The sequence below is a fragment of the Microplitis demolitor genome, chromosome 8 (assembly GCF_026212275.2).
Source record: "Microplitis demolitor isolate Queensland-Clemson2020A chromosome 8, iyMicDemo2.1a, whole genome shotgun sequence".
NCBI classification, from domain to species: Eukaryota; Metazoa; Arthropoda; class Insecta; order Hymenoptera; family Braconidae; genus Microplitis; species Microplitis demolitor.
The window spans coordinates 18,345,554-18,366,621 of record NC_068552.1 but is presented as its reverse complement, the minus strand read 5'-3'; the positions used below and the strand labels follow the sequence as shown (position 1 = coordinate 18,366,621).

At 31.9% G+C, this 21,068-nt stretch overlaps 4 protein-coding genes across 7 annotated transcripts; 2 read left to right on the top strand and 2 right to left on the bottom strand.

The window, feature by feature from the left end:
• Positions 1 to 316: 316 nt before the first annotated feature.
• LOC103572314 (uncharacterized) lies at positions 317 to 3,216 on the bottom strand. The gene is made up of 10 exons (XM_008550850.2): positions 2,976 to 3,216; positions 2,658 to 2,715; positions 2,425 to 2,557; positions 1,941 to 2,349; positions 1,691 to 1,867; positions 1,358 to 1,630; positions 1,051 to 1,289; positions 732 to 959; positions 558 to 670; positions 317 to 496 (listed from the first exon to the last, which is right to left on the bottom strand). Exons 1-10 carry the CDS (start codon positions 3,129 to 3,131, stop codon positions 414 to 416), a joined length of 1,869 nt encoding a protein of 622 aa, XP_008549072.1. The 5' UTR covers positions 3,132 to 3,216; the 3' UTR covers positions 317 to 413.
• A 114-nt stretch (positions 3,217 to 3,330) lies between these two features.
• Positions 3,331 to 4,871, top strand: LOC103572315 (RNA transcription, translation and transport factor protein). Of its 3 annotated transcripts, none has more exons than XM_053741477.1 (4): positions 3,331 to 3,526; positions 3,744 to 3,974; positions 4,040 to 4,129; positions 4,403 to 4,871. In XM_053741477.1, exons 1-4 carry the CDS (start codon positions 3,466 to 3,468, stop codon positions 4,765 to 4,767), a joined length of 747 nt encoding a protein of 248 aa, XP_053597452.1. In that variant the 5' UTR covers positions 3,331 to 3,465; the 3' UTR covers positions 4,768 to 4,871. The 3 variants fall into 3 exon arrangements, with proteins under 3 accessions (XP_053597452.1, XP_008549073.1, XP_008549074.1); XM_008550851.2 differs by having other exon boundaries at positions 3,741 to 3,974; XM_008550852.3 differs by having other exon boundaries at positions 3,334 to 3,526; positions 3,753 to 3,974.
• Positions 4,872 to 5,107: 236 nt separating this feature from the next.
• On the bottom strand, positions 5,108 to 6,759 carry LOC103572312 (AN1-type zinc finger protein 2A). The gene is made up of 2 exons (XM_008550847.3): positions 6,377 to 6,759; positions 5,108 to 6,168 (listed from the first exon to the last, which is right to left on the bottom strand). The coding sequence occupies exon 2, from the start codon at positions 6,150 to 6,152 to the stop codon at positions 5,493 to 5,495; it is 660 nt and encodes a 219-aa protein (XP_008549069.1). The 5' UTR covers positions 6,153 to 6,168; positions 6,377 to 6,759; the 3' UTR covers positions 5,108 to 5,492.
• Positions 6,760 to 8,764: 2,005 nt separating this feature from the next.
• LOC103572310 (uncharacterized) lies at positions 8,765 to 20,944 on the top strand. 2 transcript variants are annotated; one of them, XM_008550845.3, is made up of 10 exons: positions 8,765 to 9,045; positions 14,347 to 14,553; positions 15,059 to 15,185; positions 15,255 to 15,372; positions 17,164 to 17,245; positions 18,152 to 18,203; positions 18,438 to 18,628; positions 18,722 to 19,554; positions 19,958 to 20,167; positions 20,261 to 20,944. In XM_008550845.3, the coding sequence occupies exons 2-10, from the start codon at positions 14,439 to 14,441 to the stop codon at positions 20,393 to 20,395; spliced, it is 1,863 nt and encodes a 620-aa protein (XP_008549067.1). In that variant the 5' UTR covers positions 8,765 to 9,045; positions 14,347 to 14,438; the 3' UTR covers positions 20,396 to 20,944. The 2 variants fall into 2 exon arrangements, with proteins under 2 accessions (XP_008549067.1, XP_008549068.1); XM_008550846.3 differs by lacking the exon at positions 8,765 to 9,045 and adding an exon at positions 14,032 to 14,112.
• The last annotated feature ends 124 nt before the right edge of the window (positions 20,945 to 21,068 follow it).

Below are 21,068 nucleotides of genomic sequence, written 5' to 3'. Positions count from 1 at the left end.
ACTGAGCGAATAAGAGAGAATAAATGAAAAGCTTGAAAAATAGATCACTGAATTAAATCAACAGCAAACATTTAATCAGGTGAGCACGAAGAATTGACAAAAGGTCGACGTTTAAAATGAGCTAGTGATTGATAATATATTCGTAAATTATTCTCATTATCTTTAATATAATACTTGCGCGGTAAACATTTCAAGAGCAGCATACATCAGATTCAATGTTAAATTCGATTAAAAATTTTCCACTGACACAAATAATCACTTAAATAAATTTAATTATAATATTTAAGTAATAAAATATCATAAGCTTTTATTATAAAAGTAAAAAAATCTTATAAATATGAGGTATTTAATTTAAGTAATTAATAATTATACTCAAGTACTGACTTTTGTTGATTACTTAAGTAATTAATTTTTTAGCCAAATCTCATGTACCGTATTTCTGCACTAGTAACGTAATACGTGTCCCCTAATTCCATTTGAGCTTTTTCAAGTTCACCTGGAAAATAAAATAAATAATAAAAGTATTAGGCTGCGAACGTCCTCTTATTAAGTGTTACCTGGTACATATATATTTGGCGGGAACATTGGAATACGGCTGTAGCAATTAATCGTTGTCCATTTTTCATTTTTATTTTCGCTAGTCAGTGAACTCATCCATGAAAAAGGTTCTCTGAGTAAATAATTATTAATTAGTGATATTATAATTCAAATTAGTAATTACATATACGTACTTAGTAGTAATTTCTGAAATAATTTGCATCGGTGCCGGCATACTGATGGTATAGACATTTGGGTTTTCTAAATATGAGAATTTGAGTGGTGAATTAGGGCCGCTGTAGGTTTTAAAAATGGTTTCGAAAATAGAATGGGAAACTTCGCAGCGGCAGTCAATTTGACTCTGGATCAGTTGAAGAAATTCTAAGCTTATGTGAATTTGTGCCAGTGTCTTTAATTTATTACTGTAATCAATATTTAATAATTTAATCTATAATTATTTTAGCAAAATTTGATTATCAAGCCGACTTTAATAAGAGATTTTTTAAAGCCTACCGATAGCTATCAAGTTTGAATTCATCACTCGACACATTAGTTATTAATTTCTGGAGATCGGACATTTCAAGCAGGCTCATGTTTGATAGCAAGTATAAATAATCTCGACTGATCTTCTCTATTCCCATGTCGATTACCAGCTCCAATGATATCGAACCCGCATGCAACGAAAATTTCTTATGTTCACTGTCAAGTTCTGAGACCATTCCCGCAAATCTCGTGTCCTCTGTGCTATTGAACTAAAATATCAATAAATAAATTTACTGACACCTCTTAATAATAAAATGAAAATATAATAAATAATTACTTGAGGTTTAAAATTTTTTTCAACCATCGCTTCAAAAATTGCATAGACACAATCAGTAATCAGAACATAATTATCAGCCGCTCTAATAATCTGCCAGAATTTATCAGTAAAGTCAAGATTGTCTCTTCTAGGAAGTTCTTCAATGAACTCAATCAATTTCGTTTTTCTGTCATTGTCTTCAGGGATTTGGATACCTTCAGTATTTTCGTCGCTCTCAAAAGGATCATCTCCACTCAATAGTCTTTTTAATTGACGCATGACGACATCACCGCTCTATTTTAAATTTAAAAATTGATCAGTTGCATACTTGATTATATTGGAAATACAAATTACCTGTTTGTAAGAATTATTGAAATCTTTTGGAAAAATTAACGGCTTGACGCTGTACCGTGAACTTAAATGTTTTTCATGATACTTTTGAACCATAGTTAAATATTTATCTAGCAGCACTATCTGGTCCCATAGATCAGACAGTGGACTTGCTCTAGACCCGCTTATTATTTCTGCAACCTGGTAAAATATTATTCATTATAAAATAATTAAGAATGATAACTATATCATAAACGTAATTATAATAATGTACAAGTTTATTAGACAAGGCAGTTGGTGGCGGTAAAAATGTAAAACTATCCCAAGTAGCTTCAACTTTCAAGTATCCTTTAAATTCATCAATAGACTGCTCCCTTCTATCAATCATTTCATAACTAGTTCCACATAATTCGTAAGTGCTGGTGATTTTAATATCAACATCAAGTGAAGACGAACCCACCAGATCAAAGTGCTGTCTCATCAGGTCAGAAAATCCGTTCTGAATGTGATTAAGTGACGTCATTGCTGGCAAACTGACATTAATTGGAATAAAATACTTGTCGCTAAATACGGTACCAATTAATACACCTCTTTCATCATTTTCTGTAGGATCACATAAAGCAAATACTGGGAGTGTCCATGTGTCAGCACTCAGTTTTTCTTGAGCGACATTAATCAATTCTCTATAAATATTTAATTATATAAATAAGTTTTTACTAAAATAAATATTTTAATTAAATAAAATAAATTATGTTTACGCTGCTGTGCGCCTGTCTATAGGAATGTGTTTTTCTTCATCTTTAAACCAGTTTTTTTTAGTTGGCGCTATCGTTACATTGAAGCTGTCATCGCCAAATGAGTGAGACAGAGGAGAACCTGTGGTGTCCATTGCTAAAAATATTAATTATTTATATTACTATACTCTAATTATTGAATTAGAGAGATCAAGATTCTTTGGAGCTTAATTTAAAATCTTAATGAATTTAATTACCCAATGAATCGTTGATATTATCTTCATCTTTTATTATTTCTTTCAGGTCTTGGGGTTTCTACAATTTAAATAAAAATCTATGAGTGTGAATGTAGCAGTCATCAGATAAATTTAAAACTATAAATAAATAGAGTGAATAATTTAGCAAATGCAGTTATTAATTTCAAAAGTTTTTAAATGCGTATTTTTTAAAAATCTAATTTTTTAATTATTTACTCTATTTATTAACAATTTTAAATTTGTCTGACGTCTGCTATATTCACACTCATTTAAAATTTAATTCAATTTAATAAAATAAATTAAAAATTGATAACTTACAATGTAGCAAAATAAAAGACATTCAGCATTAGGACCAAGTTGTGGAAAAAGACGATTTATATATGACAGTCGTGTTTTTATTGCTTTAAATTCAGTTCCTTGGACAATTTTTCTCATTTGCTCCATATCATTTATTTTTTCTGATTTATTATTCATATTTTTAGAATACTAATAAATTTAAAAAGCTGTTTGTTTACTTGTTTTGCTCACTTGTCCGTTAAACAATGTGCGTTTCTGCTACCAGCCACTAAGAACTCGCACGGCGCGCAAACCACTGGCGCCATTTGAATTCACGCGGCAAATTTACGCACTACTGGTGTCATATATTTATTAATTTATTTTTATTTTGTTATCTACTATCTACAATTTACATATGATTTAAGTAAGTTTCATATGTGAGCCGGTGAAACGAATTTAATTTTTGTTATACGTTATTTAAATTTTTTTATATAAAATATAATTTTTAAACGAGGTAACATATATATAGAATATGTTCAAACAAAAACTTAAAGCTCTAGATTATATGTACTGGGATAAGGTTAATGCTAATGGTAAGTTAATACTTTTTTATTTCTTCAATAATTTTTAATGAGCAAGAATTTTTAAAATCTTGAGTAACTTTGGCCTGTCAAAAAATGACATTTTTTTTTCGCTCCGTAATTCAAAAAAAAAATCTTGGATACACTTTCAAGAAGCTCCAACTTACTCGATTGGACCAAAATTACTCAGATTCAAAGTTATAAATTTTAATTTGTTATTAAAAAGAAGTAACTTCAGATACTGAGCACTTCCGGAAATTGGTCAGCTGGTTGGAAGACCAGAAAATAAGACACTACACCATTGAAGATCGTGCTGGCCTGAGAGAAATCAGCAGCTCCAATTGGAACAAAAGTTTCGACAAATATATTCAAGATGTTGGGTGTCCGGTCACCTCATCAAATCTAGACAAACTCGAATGGCTGATCGGTCTGGCTGTGAGACTCGAGTATGAAGATAATTGTATGTAATTTATTTTTATTAATTACCTTGACAAGTACACAATAATTATTTTAAATGTTTTCTAGTAAACAAATACCAGAAGGTGACGAAAGACAAGTCAGTAAATGACGCAGTACCCAGCGTTAAATCAACCAACCCATTGGATAACTTAGACTGTAAGTTTTTTTTTATTTAAAAATTATTTTGATTTTAATGGTTCTGAAGTTGACAGACAACCAAAAAATTTTTAGATATTTTTTTTACCAAATTAATTACAAAAAAAAAAAAAAAAACCTAAAAATATGCACATGTAGGAAATTGAAAAATCTCTAAGTGCAATTTTTTTGAATAATTTATCAGGCGAATTGAAGATATCAGACGGCGGCTAACTTCAGTATCGTAAATTTGAATATTTAAAAATTTTAAATAATACTTTGATTTTTTTTTAGTTGAAAGCAATGAGTTTAAAAATAGAGTCAGCTCGTTAGCAAAATTACTCAAAATTCCCCAACATCCAGATCATCGGGTAACACTCGAAGCCTGCAGTAAATACGTAGTACAGAGATTAAATCCCAACGCGTTGAAAAATCCTTCGAGTGTCGTGATAAAGGGAAAACCGTTCCCAATAATGGAAACGGACATGGGCTTCGACATGGGTGACAAAGTATTAAACAACACAGCAAAGGCTCTTAATTTGTTGTACATCCAAGATCTTAGAAACCTCCAGACAGGAATAAATGAAGCGATCGTCGCCGTGCAAAATATAACCGCTGATCCTAAGACTGACACCAGAGCTGGAAAAGTTGGCAGATAAATTTATTCAAAATACTTCAACTACCCGCATCACTGCTTAGTTAAGTTCTGTTATATTATAATTATAATCATTCTTACAAGTCACTAGATTTAAATTGCATTCAAATTTTTAAAATAAAAATCTTTGAAATTCTTTAAGTAAAAAAGACTTGTCATTTAAATATCAGTCCTACTATTCAGCGCAGAAGTAAATGAAATCGGGGATACAAATATGTAATAAAATATATCGATAATAAATATTTATTATATTTAAAATTACAGATGATTGAGTAATCGCATGGAATTTCAGACAATTGTACTTGATAACATTTGGCAATTTTAAAAAATACATTTGAAAGATTTAAAAAAAATATTATGCGAGTGTTGAAAAGCGACGAGTGAATATAAATATTTATTTACTTTAAATTGTGGAAAGGGTATAAATTTTTTTTAAAAATCGTCGCCTTAGTCTAGACTTAAATATAAATTTGTTTAGATGTCAGTACGTGGATATTAAAACATTTCCTTACAACAAATGGAATAATAAAAGAGTAAAATTTGCATATAAATTCAAAAGCTTATAAAAATTAATTGCATCATTGATAACAAGAAAGAAGATGCAGTTGCTGTTTAAAAATAATAATTTTAATAAAACTTAAGTCGTTGTGAAGACACCGTGGTATTTTTAAAATTAAAAAGAAAAATATATAAATCGTTGTAACGATATTTTAAAATAATAATTAACAATTACGCTAGTCTACATAAATTACGATTTCCGGAAGGCACAGTATGGACTTGTTGCTGTCGACGACTGGAATTTTCATCTTGCATTGAAGCCTGGAGAGCTCGCGCCAGAGCTTCGTCTTCGCTCATACTTCCCTGGTAATTACGAAACGTTTGTCCATTTGAATTCTTATTACTGCTGCCAGATCCGGCACTTTGTTGCTTGGCCTTTTTCTTCAGAGCCTCCAGCCGCTTCAATCTGACAGCTTCCTCATGGCCGATGCAGTTGTGGTCAACTGGGTGCCGATGCTTAAGACAGAAGTTCATGCCGCAGTCTTTGCAGTCCACGCGAATTATTTCCTTTATTTTGCAGCCCTTATTTGAGCACTTGTTAACGAATACTTTTTTCTTGGCGTTGCTTAGATCTGACTCACAGTGATTGTCAATGTGCAGCCCTACAGCGATGTCTGGTGTGTCGCCACGTTTTATAGGTATCGGAACGTGGCACAATGGGCACACTGGAACCTGGACATCTTTTTTGTACGCACTTGGACATGAATGAGTCAAATATGTTATGTGGTCACTGCAAAATGATTCTTCACATGCATCGCATCTCATGGGTAAAAAATCTAATCGATTGCAGGTTTTTTCTGAACAATGTTTTCCAATATGTGGTAATTCCATTTTTTTTAATTCCAATCTATTAAAAGAAAAATATTTAAAAATTTAATTATTTAAAATTAGTAGAAAATTCTTTTATTAGAAATTAATTATTAATTCTATTATTAGAAATTAAAAAAAAATTTTTAATAAAAAATTTGTACTTAGGTATTTAATTTAAAATTAATAATAATTTTTTTCTGAGAAATTAATTCTAAATTTTATTAGAAAAGAAAAAAAAAACTTACCTCAAATAATGTAATCACAATAACAACTAACGTCGAACTGATACAATGACTAATATACAAATGACTTTATATATTTAACAAACATATATATCACAGTTACACGTATGATTTAAATAAAAAAATTCATGTCATGTCGCGAGTACTCCAATTGAATTCACGAACGTGGTTATCTGTGAGCTGTCAAAATAACTAAGTCTAAGGATTACAAAATAGAGCGTAAGCTCTGGGAAATTTTTAATATGAGTAAAAGTAATAAAGGAGTGTGTAATGGTAACAAAAATGTTTTGTCATGGCGTTGATAGCGTGTCGTATTGCAGCGACATCTTTTTAAATTTACACTGACACGTGGGTTTGACGTTTGACATGTGACAGTACCCTCAACCAATATTCTAATAAAATAAAAATTACTCAAAAATTTTAATTGTTCACATTTATTACTAACTTATAATTAAAAAAAAAATTTTGGTATGCGTACAGTTTTAAATTTAATGAGAAAATTTTTGTCGAAATGGCGGCAAATTAAAAATACGAGTTGTCCCAAGTACTATGAGGCCTGTAAATTCAAATTATTTATTTAAAGTAATTAATAAAAAGTTAATTAATAAAATTTAAAATTACCACTTGCTAAGGAAAACATTATAAATTTCCCAGGTGTTCTGTTAAATTTTTTCGAGTGATATGAAACGTACAATCCTAATCCAATTAATCCAGTGCCGCTTACAAGTCGGCATGATAAACAATCACGGTCGCGATTTGTTATTATTGATGTCTCAGTCATATTTATATTCATATATATTTATATTTATTAATAAATTACTATAATTTTATATTGAGGTTACTTGCATTTTTTTTGCGCAACTATTTATCAGACAAAAGTTTGATTTTAAAGTAAGACAGCAGCGCTGCCAGTCGGCGGCTGGTAAAATAAAATTATTTGGGACATTTGTATTTGAATTTATTTACATTTCATATCAATTATCAATACAAAGATACAATTGTGATAAAATATTTTTTAAAAAACAAAAAAAAGTTAATGATAATTCAATTTAAATTTAAAATTATAATATTTATTTTTTGTAAAAAAAATTATGCAAGCGAGCATTGAATTGAATATGTAAAGAAATGAAATGAATGTATAATTAAATTACAGTAAATTTAAAATATTCAAAAAATGCGTGAGTGAATGAGATAAAATCATAGTAAACTGGTATGCGTAATTCAAGGTTTCGTCGATGGGATCATCTTAGGACCAGAAATGGAGTGGAGTAAGAGCACAAGTGAATCGGGATTATTTCAATGACGAATAAATTGAGTAGATGATGACTTGATGACCGTCTTACTAATAAAGAGTTAAGAGTTTACCAATTCCTTTTACGATCCTACAGCTCGATGATCTCCGTCACCGCGAATGTTCCACATCCGTTTTGCGGTCCCCACAACAAACGCCTGCGCATCTAGTCAGACGCTATCATCATCATCATCAACATCTTTGTTATCCACACATGAAAAATAAAGTAAAAAAAGATAATACGTAATCGTCGGCTGTTCGCGCAACGCACTCACACAAAGACCAGCTAGATGTACAACACAATCATCTAATTGTGTTCAACTGATAAAAAGTTTTATCAACAATCTTCTTATATTATGACATAACATTATCTACGCTTATTCAAACATCCAGCCGTCTATACTTTGCTCTTTGTTTCCCGACAGTAAATTAATTACCCATTTAATAAATTTTTTTTTCAGAAAAAAATGGATACGCGCAGAAAGATAAATTTTAAAAATTGGAGTTTGAAATTTCAACCCTGCACCTGGCTGTCAATATGGTGAATTTTAAATTTCAAATAATAAATTTTATAATACGTGTCGTCGACAAAATACAAATAATTCAAATATTAATTTTTCTTGCAGACAATAAATTTTCATACTTATCCTCTAATTATTCACATTTTAATTATGAATTTTAATTTCAAATTTTGAGGAAATAAAAAAAAAAAAATATATATATAAAGCCAACGGAACAAATGCACATTCCGTCATGTGAATTGTTAGAGTATTAATATATCGTGTCGTTAAGTACAATCGACATGACATCGTGACTGTAAGAAACTCGTTTCTTCCTTGAGAAAGGTCCTCGGTGTTTAGACCGCGTAGGAGGCCATAAGCCTCGACGGTTATGACAACCTGGTCTCCAGCAGTATAAAAGTATACGTTGCTTTAAGTAGACAACTCGAAAATTTTATTAAAAAGAGTGGGCTCGTGCATTTGAATCTCTGCCTAATACCTACAAACATGTAAATATAACGTGTGAGTTAATATTTTATTGTGTGTATAACCACCACTTATATATTTTAATGGTAATGTAAAAAATATTTATATATGTGTGGTATACACGACTAGACCCCGCGATTTAAGTTTGCTCAGCTCTTGTACTACGACGCGATACCGCGACGACACGAAGAAACGACGAGGAGAGCGCTGGCAGTAGAGCAGGCCAGTCCTGGCCAGACGCTTCGGCGAGCACACGCGCTCTTAACTTTTCTCTTAGCCGCCAGTTTTATTTTTAAATTCACGTTTCAATTTTTTATACTACTTTTTTTATCAACCCAATCATTTTTTTGTGTTCAATTATTGGATTACTTTACTTTTGTTACTTACATCGAGAGGTAAGTGATTGATTTCACTATTCCATTATTTTGACGTTCAAATTTATTTGAATTTTTTTTTCAAATTTTATTGACAACTGAGAACTGTTTGAATTTTGAATTGAGCAAAGTAATTGGTGGCAATAATTACATGATTCAAAATTATGAAAACCATGGTGTGGCAAGGTCTGTAAGGCAGTTCGCGTGTACGTCAAGTATAAAATGTGAATAAGAATAAGTAAAAAAATATATAAATAGGCACAATGCCAAAAAGCGATGGTTTGAGGTTTATAGCGCATAGCAGTCGTCAGTCGCCCCGAGATGCTGAATATAGTCTGGTTTGTCGGTTTAGTCATCGTCTTTACACCGTTCACATGAACATACACGCTGTAATAACAAGGCCTTCGATGAATTTACAAGTAGTTACTTGTAATTATTACCTCAGATCCACTTGAAATTTTTTTTTTATTTTTCATTAGCCTACTAAAGATCGTCAGCTCCAAATTAGATGAAAATAATTACTCTATTTTACTACTACTACTACTACTGATAATACTTGCGCTATTATCACTATCAATAATTTTTTTCACAATAAAGATTACATATTTTTCGCGTTATCTTGATTACTCAGCTTCCCATATAATATCAGACAAAGTATAAATACATAATTTAATTTAATGCTTTTTAAATTAATCATCAGCCATTAAGTAACAATGAAAGAATAAAATTGCAGGCTATAACTCACGTCTGGTGGATGCGTGGGCGTAAAAACCAGACTCTGGGGTCCTGTCTATTTTGGCACTGCAAGTGAATAACAACATTTAACATTTCCACAAAAGATTATAATAAATTTATTACTATTTTACATGCTAGAAGCTGTAATTTTCTCCGTATTAATTATTGCAGACGGGGTTAAAGTTTATATTAATGGAGAAAATAAATGGCGCGCATAAATAAAATAAAAAAATAGCCGTAAAGAAATGAAAGATGATCAGTTTCAAGGTAAAGTTTAAAATGGACCCACTGACAATCAAACGAACTGACGTCATGTTCCATTATTAAATTTTCATGGTTAGTAGAGCGTTGAAATGGCAATAAACTTGATCAATGAGATAACGAGTGTTAAAACACGACAAATAAATTATAATAAAATTTTTAAATAAGTAGGACGTACTCTTTAAAAGTTTTTTTTTTTTTATCAATAAATAAATAGACTGATTGATAGACATAGGTGGTGAAAGAAGCAGCCACAATAAGCAATAATTATTAAATATTTAACAATCAATGTCAAGAATGAAACCGTTAAGCAGTATGAATAACAAGTACTGTAATAATAGTAGTATAGAAGTGAGTGCAGTGAAAAGCGTCAGATTCTTTCACCTTGCTAACGAATGTAACAGAGTGGAGCGTGCGTAAGTGTGTAATATAATGGATGCGTGGGCGGTAAACGGACGTAACCTGGACCAGGTACGTGTGACTTGTCTCTATATACTACTTGTGCGCCCAGACGCACGTGCGATGTCCTCTCTTCAACTTCTGGTCAAGCAAACTCAAGTATAAGCAAAATATATTATGTACAGTCAGCGTATATATATATATATATATATATATATACATATAGGCGCCTTTCCTTTTAGGTATTTCGCCATGAGACTCCTCTCTCTCGCCTTACCTTGTCGGAACCGGTCCTCTCCTTCAAACTCACATCGAGTAACCTTATCTTAAAAACTAAACAAAATATATTTTACTGGGCTTATTTTTTTATCAGCTAATTTAGTTTTTTTTTTTTTTTAATTTTCTTCGCTGCTTTGGACCCGGTACCGGTATTCGCAAACTTGAGCCTAAATTCTTGCCATTAATTTGCATGGATTTTATTTTTAAAATAAATATTTGCCACCAGACCAGTGGTATTTGATTTTTTTTTTTTTATGAATTTAATATTTATACTGAAATTATTATAAATTTGAGCAGCTACAATTTGGTAATTTTAGAGTAAAAAAATTTATATGAATTGTAATTGGGCTTGATAATTTTTTTTATTAAACCCGTATGTTCATAAAAATTAGTTATTAAAATTAATAAGCGGCATGTTTGAAGAGCGATGATGATGGCGATATTAATATAATTAAAAAAGTAAAAATAACTGAGCAGCAGGGAGATAATTATTAGCCTTACGAATAATTCTTGTCTTTCTCGCTACGCCTTGACTTTACTGTTGATGTCAGAAATCTAGACTAATTAGATAGAACGTATGAGTTCGGGGCGTTGACAAAGGTGTAGATACATTAGTATACATATGTGTGTCTAATAAAATATATATACTTAATTGTAGTATATATTACAGAATAGTAAGTAATGTAAGCAGCAAAGGCCACAGAGAATAAAGCGGCTTACGAATAAATGTTTGCAGTGGTGTCACTTATCCCGAGTTACTGTGTAAAATTAATTGCTGACTTACGCAACAGGTGTTTCGAACACTCAGCTCTATGTTCTACCTAAACTATCGCATTTAAATTGTTGCGTGGCTGTAAGCCTACACTAAATATATCTACATATTTTTTACACAAACAAATATCATGCGTAATTAGAGCAATGCCCAAAACGGTGATTCATAAAAAATTATTTGTGTTGTAATTTGTAATATTACTTTTTTTATCCGTCATTATTATTATTATTTATTTAAATTATAAGTATATAAATATATTCATTGATTTTATCGATGATTCGATATCCACCCACGTATTAAAGCATCCACGCCCGCTATTTCTTGTACAACCAATCGTGCAGAAGAGGATTACGAGGGATCTATATCGGTATCTCGGTCAATTCGTCGCTGTTGAAACAGCTGAGGTTTGGCCTCTAAATCAGAGAAAAATAAAATATTAATAACGGAAAAAAAAATAATAAATATTTGACATTTAAAAAAAAAAAAGAAAAAAAAACAAGATAACAGAGATCTAATTTAACCGCTTTGTGAGCAAATGAATAATTTTTTTTTGTTAAAGTAAATTTTTTACTGACAATCACTCGGCAATTGGCATCCTGTCACTTTGATCCACACGACCCAATGTGTCTCGTTACGCACATGTAATTATTCGTATCGCGCGAACCCGATCGCGGCACGAGTAGAGGAAGCTCGTTTCCATTTAATCGATACACGGTACGCGATATACTCATTCTTAATGTCATGTAGTTAATAACATATATAACAATGCCTAGATAAAATTTATAAATAAATAATTATTTAAATTACACTTTATTACATATGTATTATGCTAATTGGTAATTTTAATAATAGATTACTTCGGTAGTAAAATATGAAAATAAAAAACAAATTAACTCAATTGAATTGCTTCATTTGCTGTATGAGCGAGACCTTCGCTGCTGGCTCTTGCAATCTTTCTCTACACGTATGTAAATTTATATAAGTATATACAAGTATTATAAAAATACAGTGACACTCTCTCACTCACGATACACATCAGGATTGTTTATTAACAATACCACAAAAAGACCCTGTAAATCATGATTAAGAGAAGTGAAATTGCTCCTGACGGGTCTGGGTATTCAAACTTATTACCCTTGAACGACATCACACATGACCTTGAATTTATATCATGGATGTTTGTAATTTAATCTCCATTTTAAATTCTTTTTCATTTTCTTTATTAATCCCCTCAACTCTCACTCGATTAATTTTTTTTATTTTTTTTCTACAAGTGTAGGGGAGACTGGGGCAAGCCGGCCCCCCTGGGGCAAGAAGGCCCACCTCAAAAATTAACCAAAATTTTTTTTTTCTTGTTTTCTTTTGATTATCACAAATTCAGATTATTTACTCATTTTTAGCCTTATAAGTGAAACTAGGGGCAAAATGAACCACTCAAAAATTCTAAAAACAATGTATTTCATATTGTTATAACCTAGTCATGATTAATTTAATAGAAATATCATTTTTTGGTTAATTCTATAGATTTGGAGTAAAATAGAGCATTTGAAAAAGTTGAAAATACCAATAATCAATTTTTTATTCAATAGAAAAATAATTATTAATCAATTAAGTTATTTTTTATTAAATAACTTTTGATTTATTCATATAATTTGTTATAGAATCCAACAAAACAATTATAATTATTATGTGTAACATTATGAATAATATATTTATAAAATTAACAACATTAACTATCAAAATGTAACAAAAATACTTTTTTAGATATTAAATTTAATTTAAGTGTATTATAAATTAATCTTCACAATATTCACAAATGTACATATCGAAAAAATATTCGTCAACTCCTGCACAGGAATCATGAGTCTATTCTTTACTTTTTTGACATTGAATCCGTAATTCTTTTGATTCCAAATACAGTCCATGACAGGAGAGACAGTAACAATCGTTTGGAAAAAAATTAAAACACTCAATTTTTTTCTACAGAAGTGAACAAATTACTCGTATTATGTCAAAAAAGATTATTTCGAGTAATATAAAAGTAAAAACAGGTGTTAAAGAAAAAAATATAAACATTTATAATGCGAGAAATTTTTTTACAATTAAAAAAAAAATTTTTTTTTCATTTTTTTCGGAGGGGGCCGTCTTGCCCTAAAAAAAAATTTTTTTTTCAGGAGTTTCACCAAAATTTTGGTGAATTGAGTTAAAGTTGGACGAGAGTAAATCGACTTGATGGTTAAAAGCCACAAAGAATAATAATCGGCTTAGGTGGGCCGTCTTGCCCCAATCTCCCCTACACATAAAGCAATCACGCTGATGGCATTAATTTCTTTTAAATATATTTTCCATTCAGCAAAACAAACATTTGTATATGCATATACATATAAATATAAATATAAATATAAATATAAATATAAATGACTTAAAGTAGTAATAATTTAAATTATTCAAAACAATTTATAGGCGTAGCAGTAATGTTGAGCTAAGTGGCACAAGCACAAGTAGTTTTCGCAGAAAAATCACGTTTACAAGTGTACATTCTTATACACTTACATATGTGTTATATATATAAATGTACATTTTAAAAACGCACGTGTCTTAAATAGTCATGACGATTTTGGACTCATATAAAACGCTAAGCAGTTGAGTTTATTTAGCTGATTCTCATAAACTTGCCTTGACCCCGTTTGACCGACAATAAAAAGAATGCGTATGCAGCACATACGTTATCCATCCTTTAAATACTTAAGATAGATTTACATTTAAAAGAGACTCAAAGCGTTTCAAATATATATACGACATAACAACTAAACTGACAACTCCGACTTTTATTTAAAGCGGCTCACTCACATATAATTTATTTTGTATTTTTTTAGGATCTCACAGATAAGACGAGACCCAGAGAACGAAAAAGGAAAAAAACAGAGCAAGAGAACGAGGAGGAGTAACGAAAAATAATCGAGAGACAATGTCTTCAGTAAGAGAGAGCTCACACGTGAGCAGAAAGTACGTGAGTCATGGCGGCGCTATATCCGGACAGGGCCACTCAGCGAACTCGACCAACAGCCTCGAGAACAACTTGGGTAAAGACTTAACTTGTACACCAGCATACGTCTACTCTGTAGTTAAACCCTCAATGTACTTGTACTCGAATTCTCCACTCGTGTACTTAACTCTCATCTAAGGTATCCTCCTTCGCCTCCTCCACATGTAATGCTCACATACTCAACTCTTCATGGCTCTCAAGCTCTCTAGCTCACCAGCTCTTCAGCTATGCCACGAGAAGAGAGTTAAGTCGCATGTGAAGCTCGTGTAACTTTATCCAGCTGCTTGGTCTCTCCGGTCTCTCCCTCGAGTAAACCCAACTTGCATTACCCACACTCACACAATAAATCTACACATACCTTCTATATACACATACATACTCTTATCATCAACATTCATTCACTGTTGTTTGCCAATACCGCGCCGCAGACCAGAGAAAAAAATTAACCGCGTGCCGGTATAAGAAGTACTCGATAAAAATCCGCAACATGTAGATCTCAATACATGATTATATTGTTTTTACATAGAAAAAAATTTTTTTAGACGCTCTCCTAGAAGATCTACAGACGAGTGTATCCAGAAGTGCTACGCCCAGTGGACGGAGACCTTATTCACCTCAAGTCGAGTACAGGACTGCTGCTAATCCAACAAAAACAGTAACTGAAATCAGGTATAATTTTATTTAGCCGAGATAATTTGAATTTATTTATACCCGCTGACTGGGTGGATTTATTCTCAGATCTATTTCTCCAATACGAACGAGCACGAGCACCAGGGAAAAGTACGTGAGCACAGGACCAAGTGGAGTAGGAAGTGGAATACCAGGCTTGGAGGCACTGGACGCTGAATTGCGAAACGTAAGTTTAAAGGCTACGTTACATTACATTTTGCATTGGCTTTAGCTTTAGCTCATCATCCAACTCGAGTCCTATCTATTTATCTGTCTACCTATCTATCTCTGAGACTACATCACCGTCCATACTATAAATTTCTTCCTGGTTTTAATAGTAGACCGCTCGAGGGCTTAACTTCCGACATTAAAATGTCTTGCAGAGTACGATCGCGCCTAATAGCCACTGACATTAACAACATATTGACGGAAGTCTTGTCGACAACTGCACATTTTTAAAATACCCAGGCATCAGTCATTATACAAAGCATTCAAACATAAAATTACTCAGATAAATAAAATAACTTGAGTTATAATTCATCCTCAGTCCCCATTTAAGTCCACATCTTACCTATTACTCAATTCGTAGTCTCACAATGTCGTTTTTACATTTAGATTTTTTGTATCCAACATTTTTAAATGAGCAAAGGAGGCTAGGCCGAGACTAACAATTATCTGCCTAGTTTAAACTCTCTCTCGTATATTACATTACCACACTTAGCGATAAGTAAATTTACTTTTATAGATAATTTCATTTTTAATTAAATATTTATTTGCTTTATTGCTATGAGCACTTATACTAAAGCTAGCGAGGCTTTTCAATTAACTCATCATTATTTTTATCTACCGCAACTCAGACTATTAATATCATAAATAAATTATTCATTTTTTATTTCATTAATTCTGCACAGTTGCAAATAAAATTATAAATAAACGACCAATGGGCAGTAAAATTTTAAAAAAATTTAATTGACCAAGTGACATTGAGTCGGTTATGATAATTTATTAATCGGAGTAAAACATGACATGACAATTTGAAGAAAAAAATTTCTTGGTAGCAATAATATACATATATATGAATAAACATAATATAGAGATGTATTTATTAGCTGGAAGATATATAGCAGAGTAACTGTTGTTTAGTGATGCATTGACAATACATATGCTATTCTGTGTCAATCTGTCGATTGACAATCTCCATTGGTAGCCATCAATTGGACATTTTACCTCCCACGTACATCACGTTTCTCAGGTCTCTCACGAAAGCGATACAATGCCGTGATTAAGCATTCACTCGGGTGGCCCCTGGAGGCCTGGAATTCCGAAGAATTTAAATGTGCTACCGATCCGCCAACGCGTGCTTACGCGGAATGATTATACCTTGTGTGATGTTGCTGGTGTGTATATATATATAAATATAAATATGTGTGGATACCTACATCAGCCTGTTTCTATGCTCTTATAAGGAGAGCCGGTTAAACCCAACATTGCGTTTTATCTAAATGTTTTGCACTTACTTTATCTCCCGCGCGACTCTCTTTTTATCTCTCCCGTGGCTTTCTCACTCTTCTCTACCTTATATTTCCTCGGGTTCTTATATTCTTATACCCAACCCAGCCCTACACTGATCTCTCTACTCTGCAGCATCAAGTCATGCTAATTTACGATAATTATAATCCTTCGATCGCTCACGACGTTATACCGTGAATACAAAAAATACTCGCTAGTATTCCAGAGACTAACAAAAAAAAAAAAAAAAAAAAAAAAAAAAAAAAAAAATGGAGAGAGATATATTACATTTATATGTACTGCCCACATGTTATAATTTATCGCCGAGAAATTAATTATTTATTGCAATATAATTTTATTTTGTTTATTTAGAAAATAAAAAAAAAAGTTTTATGATTAATATTTTTTATTTTGTTGGTAATTTCCTATCGACACGAGTACGCTGATATCGTGATTTTTAATCTTTCAGGTTCAGCCGGGACAGAGTAAGACCGTGGCATACAAACAGGTCTCTTATCAGTTCAACAAGAGTCAGGATGGCAAGCCAGTAGGTAAGAAAATAATTATTTTTTAAAATATATTTTATAAATATACAGTACAGAGCCAATAAATAAAGTAAAAAATACTTCTGAAGCAAGCGATTGATCATTGACTTGTATACAATAATTTTCCGGAGAACCGCCGTGTGTGAACAAGAGAAAGGGACCCACGGCAATAAGAACCGGCAAGTCTGTTAAATTTATACGTGCTGATGAAAACGATCGATCGGTTCACTCCTTATAGAGTTTACGACCTTGTCGAATTGTCGCCGTGAGATCGAATGTCACGAAAAAAAATATAAATAAAAATAACAAAATATATAAATTACTACACTAAAAAAAACGTCCGCTCGCCTTGGGAAGAAAATAAATTTAAAAAAATACCTTGGGTCGTAAGATTATCGATGTAATCGTTATTAATATTTGAAACGTAATTTATTTATGCAATCTATTTAAAAGTATTGTTTGTTGTGAGCCAACTACAATTGGCAAATAATTATCTCGACGATATATAACTTTATATATAAGTTGTATCGACCATATTAGGGTTGATTGTAATTGAAGAGACATGACCTGATTTCTCTGACGGTGGGAAAAGTTATTATTATGGGTATATGATACGTTTATATGTTGAGAGAGGTTTAACCGTAAGAAAGAGGGAGACTGATTGAAATAAACGATTTAAAAAATAGACGACATATTGGTCGGTTAATCTCGATCGCAGGGTCACTGGTTTGCAATTTAGAAACTTAAATATCTCCATACGTCAATTGTCAACTGGCCAATTTACCAGATTGACAATAATAAATATACTTTTAATTTGTACAAGTCAATGATAAATACTCTCGCTTATCATCATCATCAATAAATAAATAAATAAATAAATAAGCAATTAATTAATTGATTATTGTATTGCAGACTCGTATGGAACAACTGACAGAGCATTCAGCACCAGCACTTCACCCTTCTCGTGAGTATTATAAGTTTTGTTGTCATGTTAAATACAAAAATACCCGAGCTCTGGCGTCAGGCCAAAAAAGTACGTCATTGTGTAACCGTCTACGCGTAGGAGGTAGCAAAATAATTCACGATTCATCACTGCATTTATTTTAATTTATTTTTCCTACTAAATTATTATTTAATAGTTTATTTAATTTTTTTTTTTAAAACTGAACATTGGTTTGTCTATTAATACTTTTTCTAGAGATGACATACATGAGGCGAGCTATGAAGAAATCCATAGGAAGCGAAAGAATGTCGAGAAAACCACTAAGACATCGACGGTCAACAGAGAACTCATGTATGGAGATACTTATTCGTCATCTCGCTCGAAACAGGCATCACCACTTCCGGGAGCACAATCGCGAGATGTTAAAATAATTCGCGAGGCAACCAGTAAGCAAACAAGATATTAATAGATCTTACTTTATCATCAATTGATGAATCAAAGCATTATGAATTATTACTTTTATTTTTTTTTAAATCTAGGCTACCAGGAACCCAAGACAGTATCAACTACTTACAATACCCGGGAGCGTATTCAAGAGTACGGAATAGAACAGGTACCGGTGCCATCTCCAACGCCGACGATCCCGTTGAATTTGGCGCCAGGTCCAAACACTAAAGTAACCACGACAATAAAAACTTACACTTATGAATTACCTGGTGCTCCGGAAATTTATTTACCTCCTGGACACACGGGAACTGATCAAACTGTTACTTACAAACTCGACAAAACACTCGAGAGATCTGCGAGCCCTATAAGATATACCAGCACACCCGAGATAAATCAAAAGTCATCGATACTTCACAAAGAATCTAAATACTACCAAGAAGAATTACGAGGATCTCCAACTTACAGAAAACCAAGTTCTCCCTACTCGTCGGGACCGTCGCCAACAAATATCGAAACAACGACAACCAGGAAGGAAAATTTCTACATAAAAGATGATCGCTATGAAAACGGATACTTACCAGTAGACAGAACAGACTATCCCGGATACCAGAACCAGCCGCCTTACACTGAAACCACAACGACGACGTTGATTGACAGGATCGAAGAACATTTTCCGGACAAGCCGGGTTCGCCCTCGCGCAGTTACTACACAGCAACGCCTCCAATTACGCCCCAAGCAACCGGTGTTTATAAATACACCAAGGAATCCTACAGCAATCACCATCCAAGCGACCGCGAAGTACTTCTACCAAAACCCTTTCCAACTGGCACGCAACTGTACCCAGTCAATGGAAAAGGTCCCAGTAATGGACAGGGACCACCCGCTAAACTTGATGATCTTATGGCTTCCTTCTCAGAATCAGAGGTTTGTTTTTACAACCTAGTACACATATCCATTCACATATTTATATATTTATTTAGCTACCGTTTGAAAATTATCACAAGAAAAATGTAACACGAAAATTAAAACATGATACTTTTAACTGAAACTTTATTTATCTTCAATCAACTGAGCAGAGATAAATGTCATAAATTATATTGATAGGACATCTAAGAAAACGTGTATTAGTTTTTTTTTTTCTTTAAAAAACCTCTCGTTTTATAAATTTTATTAAGTTAGCAGATAATCTTTATCAATATAAATTAAGATTTATGGACTTAAATGATTAGAAAAAAAAGTTGTATATTTTAATGTTTGAAAAAAAAAAAAAAATATATAATAGCTTACAGAATGTATGTAATAAAAAAAAATATTTATATTTTAACAGCGTGAAGTGTTAGTTGACATAAAGCGTGAAGAGCAGATGCAACGAAAAAACAAGTCACAAGAAAACGGGGTCCCCAAGAAAGGAGTCGACTTTATCAGTCATACACCTCCCAAAGTACAGAGTAAAAACGTTGCGGGTCCTCCTGTTTACTATCCACCAGGCTCTGCGGAGTTTACCAAGAAAGAGGAAGGAGCCATGATGCAAGCGAGCGTAAGTTTGCCCTCAATGTTTACACAAGAATTTTAAAAGCAGGATTTAAAGTAAAATAAAAGGTGTTATTTATGTTGGGTGTTTACTTTTCAGGGCGAATGGGCGAGGGCGAGAGGGCAGTACGAGTACGAATCCTCAAGTAAAACTAAAACAAAACAAACCAGTGGAAAAGCTGTGGTTCCTGTATGTCTTCCTCTCTGCTGCGCACTTCCTTGCGTTATAATGTAATTTATTATTTAAATAACGACAACTTACTTTTTTTTACTAACAAAAAAAATAATGAATACACATTTAAATGTAAGTGTATTCGAATAATTTATATCGGAGTAGTTATAAAGTAAAATTAATTATTTAATAATAAATAAAATAATTCGTGAAATTATTATATTAATAATTATAACAATTGTGAAAAATATATTGTCGGACTGACGTCAAATAATATGTACACTACGGAATTGTATGTTGCCTAATTGTGGATAATTAATTTTTAATAAAATTATTATAGTTAATTGTAACGACGATTTAATTAATAATATTAATCAACACGAATAATCCAAATAAAATTATTGATAGAGAAATTATCTTTTTTTTTATAATAATTAATGATTTATATTTTAATTTATCAATTTATTTGAATGATAATAAAAAAAATTTTAAATAATTTTGATTGTGACAACGAATTATATTTTTTTGGCAACTAATTTTGGAATTTATACTTTAACTCGGGGTAAGAAGGTCACGACCTGTGGATAAATAAATTTTCATCATCAAATTTAATTATTTTACTTATTTTCTACCCTGTTAGTGGTTTGAAATCAACTTAAAGTCAATCGATAGGAAAAAGAAAATAAATAAAAAATTCTAATTTCATAATTGAATTAGTTTTCTTCGGTCCAAGAAG

Bases quoted from the DNA above. Each gene is read 5' to 3' on its own strand.
- LOC103572314 (XM_008550850.2), bottom strand. From the start codon at position 3,131: ATGAATAATAAATCAGAAAAAATAAATGATATGGAGCAAATGAGAAAA. The intron at 2,558-2,657 runs GTAATTAAATTC...TAATATTTTTAG, and splicing joins TAATATCAACGATTCATTGG to CAATGGACACCACAGGTTCT. The intron at 1,631-1,690 runs GTAATTTGTATT...AATTTAAAATAG, and splicing joins TCAATAATTCTTACAAACAG to AGCGGTGATGTCGTCATGCG.
- LOC103572315 (XM_008550851.2), top strand. From the start codon at position 3,466: ATGTTCAAACAAAAACTTAAAGCTCTAGATTATATGTACTGGGATAAG. The intron at 3,527-3,740 runs GTAAGTTAATAC...GTTATTAAAAAG, and splicing joins GGATAAGGTTAATGCTAATG to AAGTAACTTCAGATACTGAG. The intron at 3,975-4,039 runs GTATGTAATTTA...AATGTTTTCTAG, and splicing joins ACTCGAGTATGAAGATAATT to TAAACAAATACCAGAAGGTG.
- LOC103572312 (XM_008550847.3), bottom strand. From the start codon at position 6,152: ATGGAATTACCACATATTGGAAAACATTGTTCAGAAAAAACCTGCAAT.
- LOC103572310 (XM_008550845.3), top strand. From the start codon at position 14,439: ATGTCTTCAGTAAGAGAGAGCTCACACGTGAGCAGAAAGTACGTGAGT. The intron at 15,373-17,163 runs GTAAGTTTAAAG...TTAATCTTTCAG, and splicing joins TGGACGCTGAATTGCGAAAC to GTTCAGCCGGGACAGAGTAA. The intron at 18,629-18,721 runs GTAAGCAAACAA...TTTTAAATCTAG, and splicing joins AATAATTCGCGAGGCAACCA to GCTACCAGGAACCCAAGACA.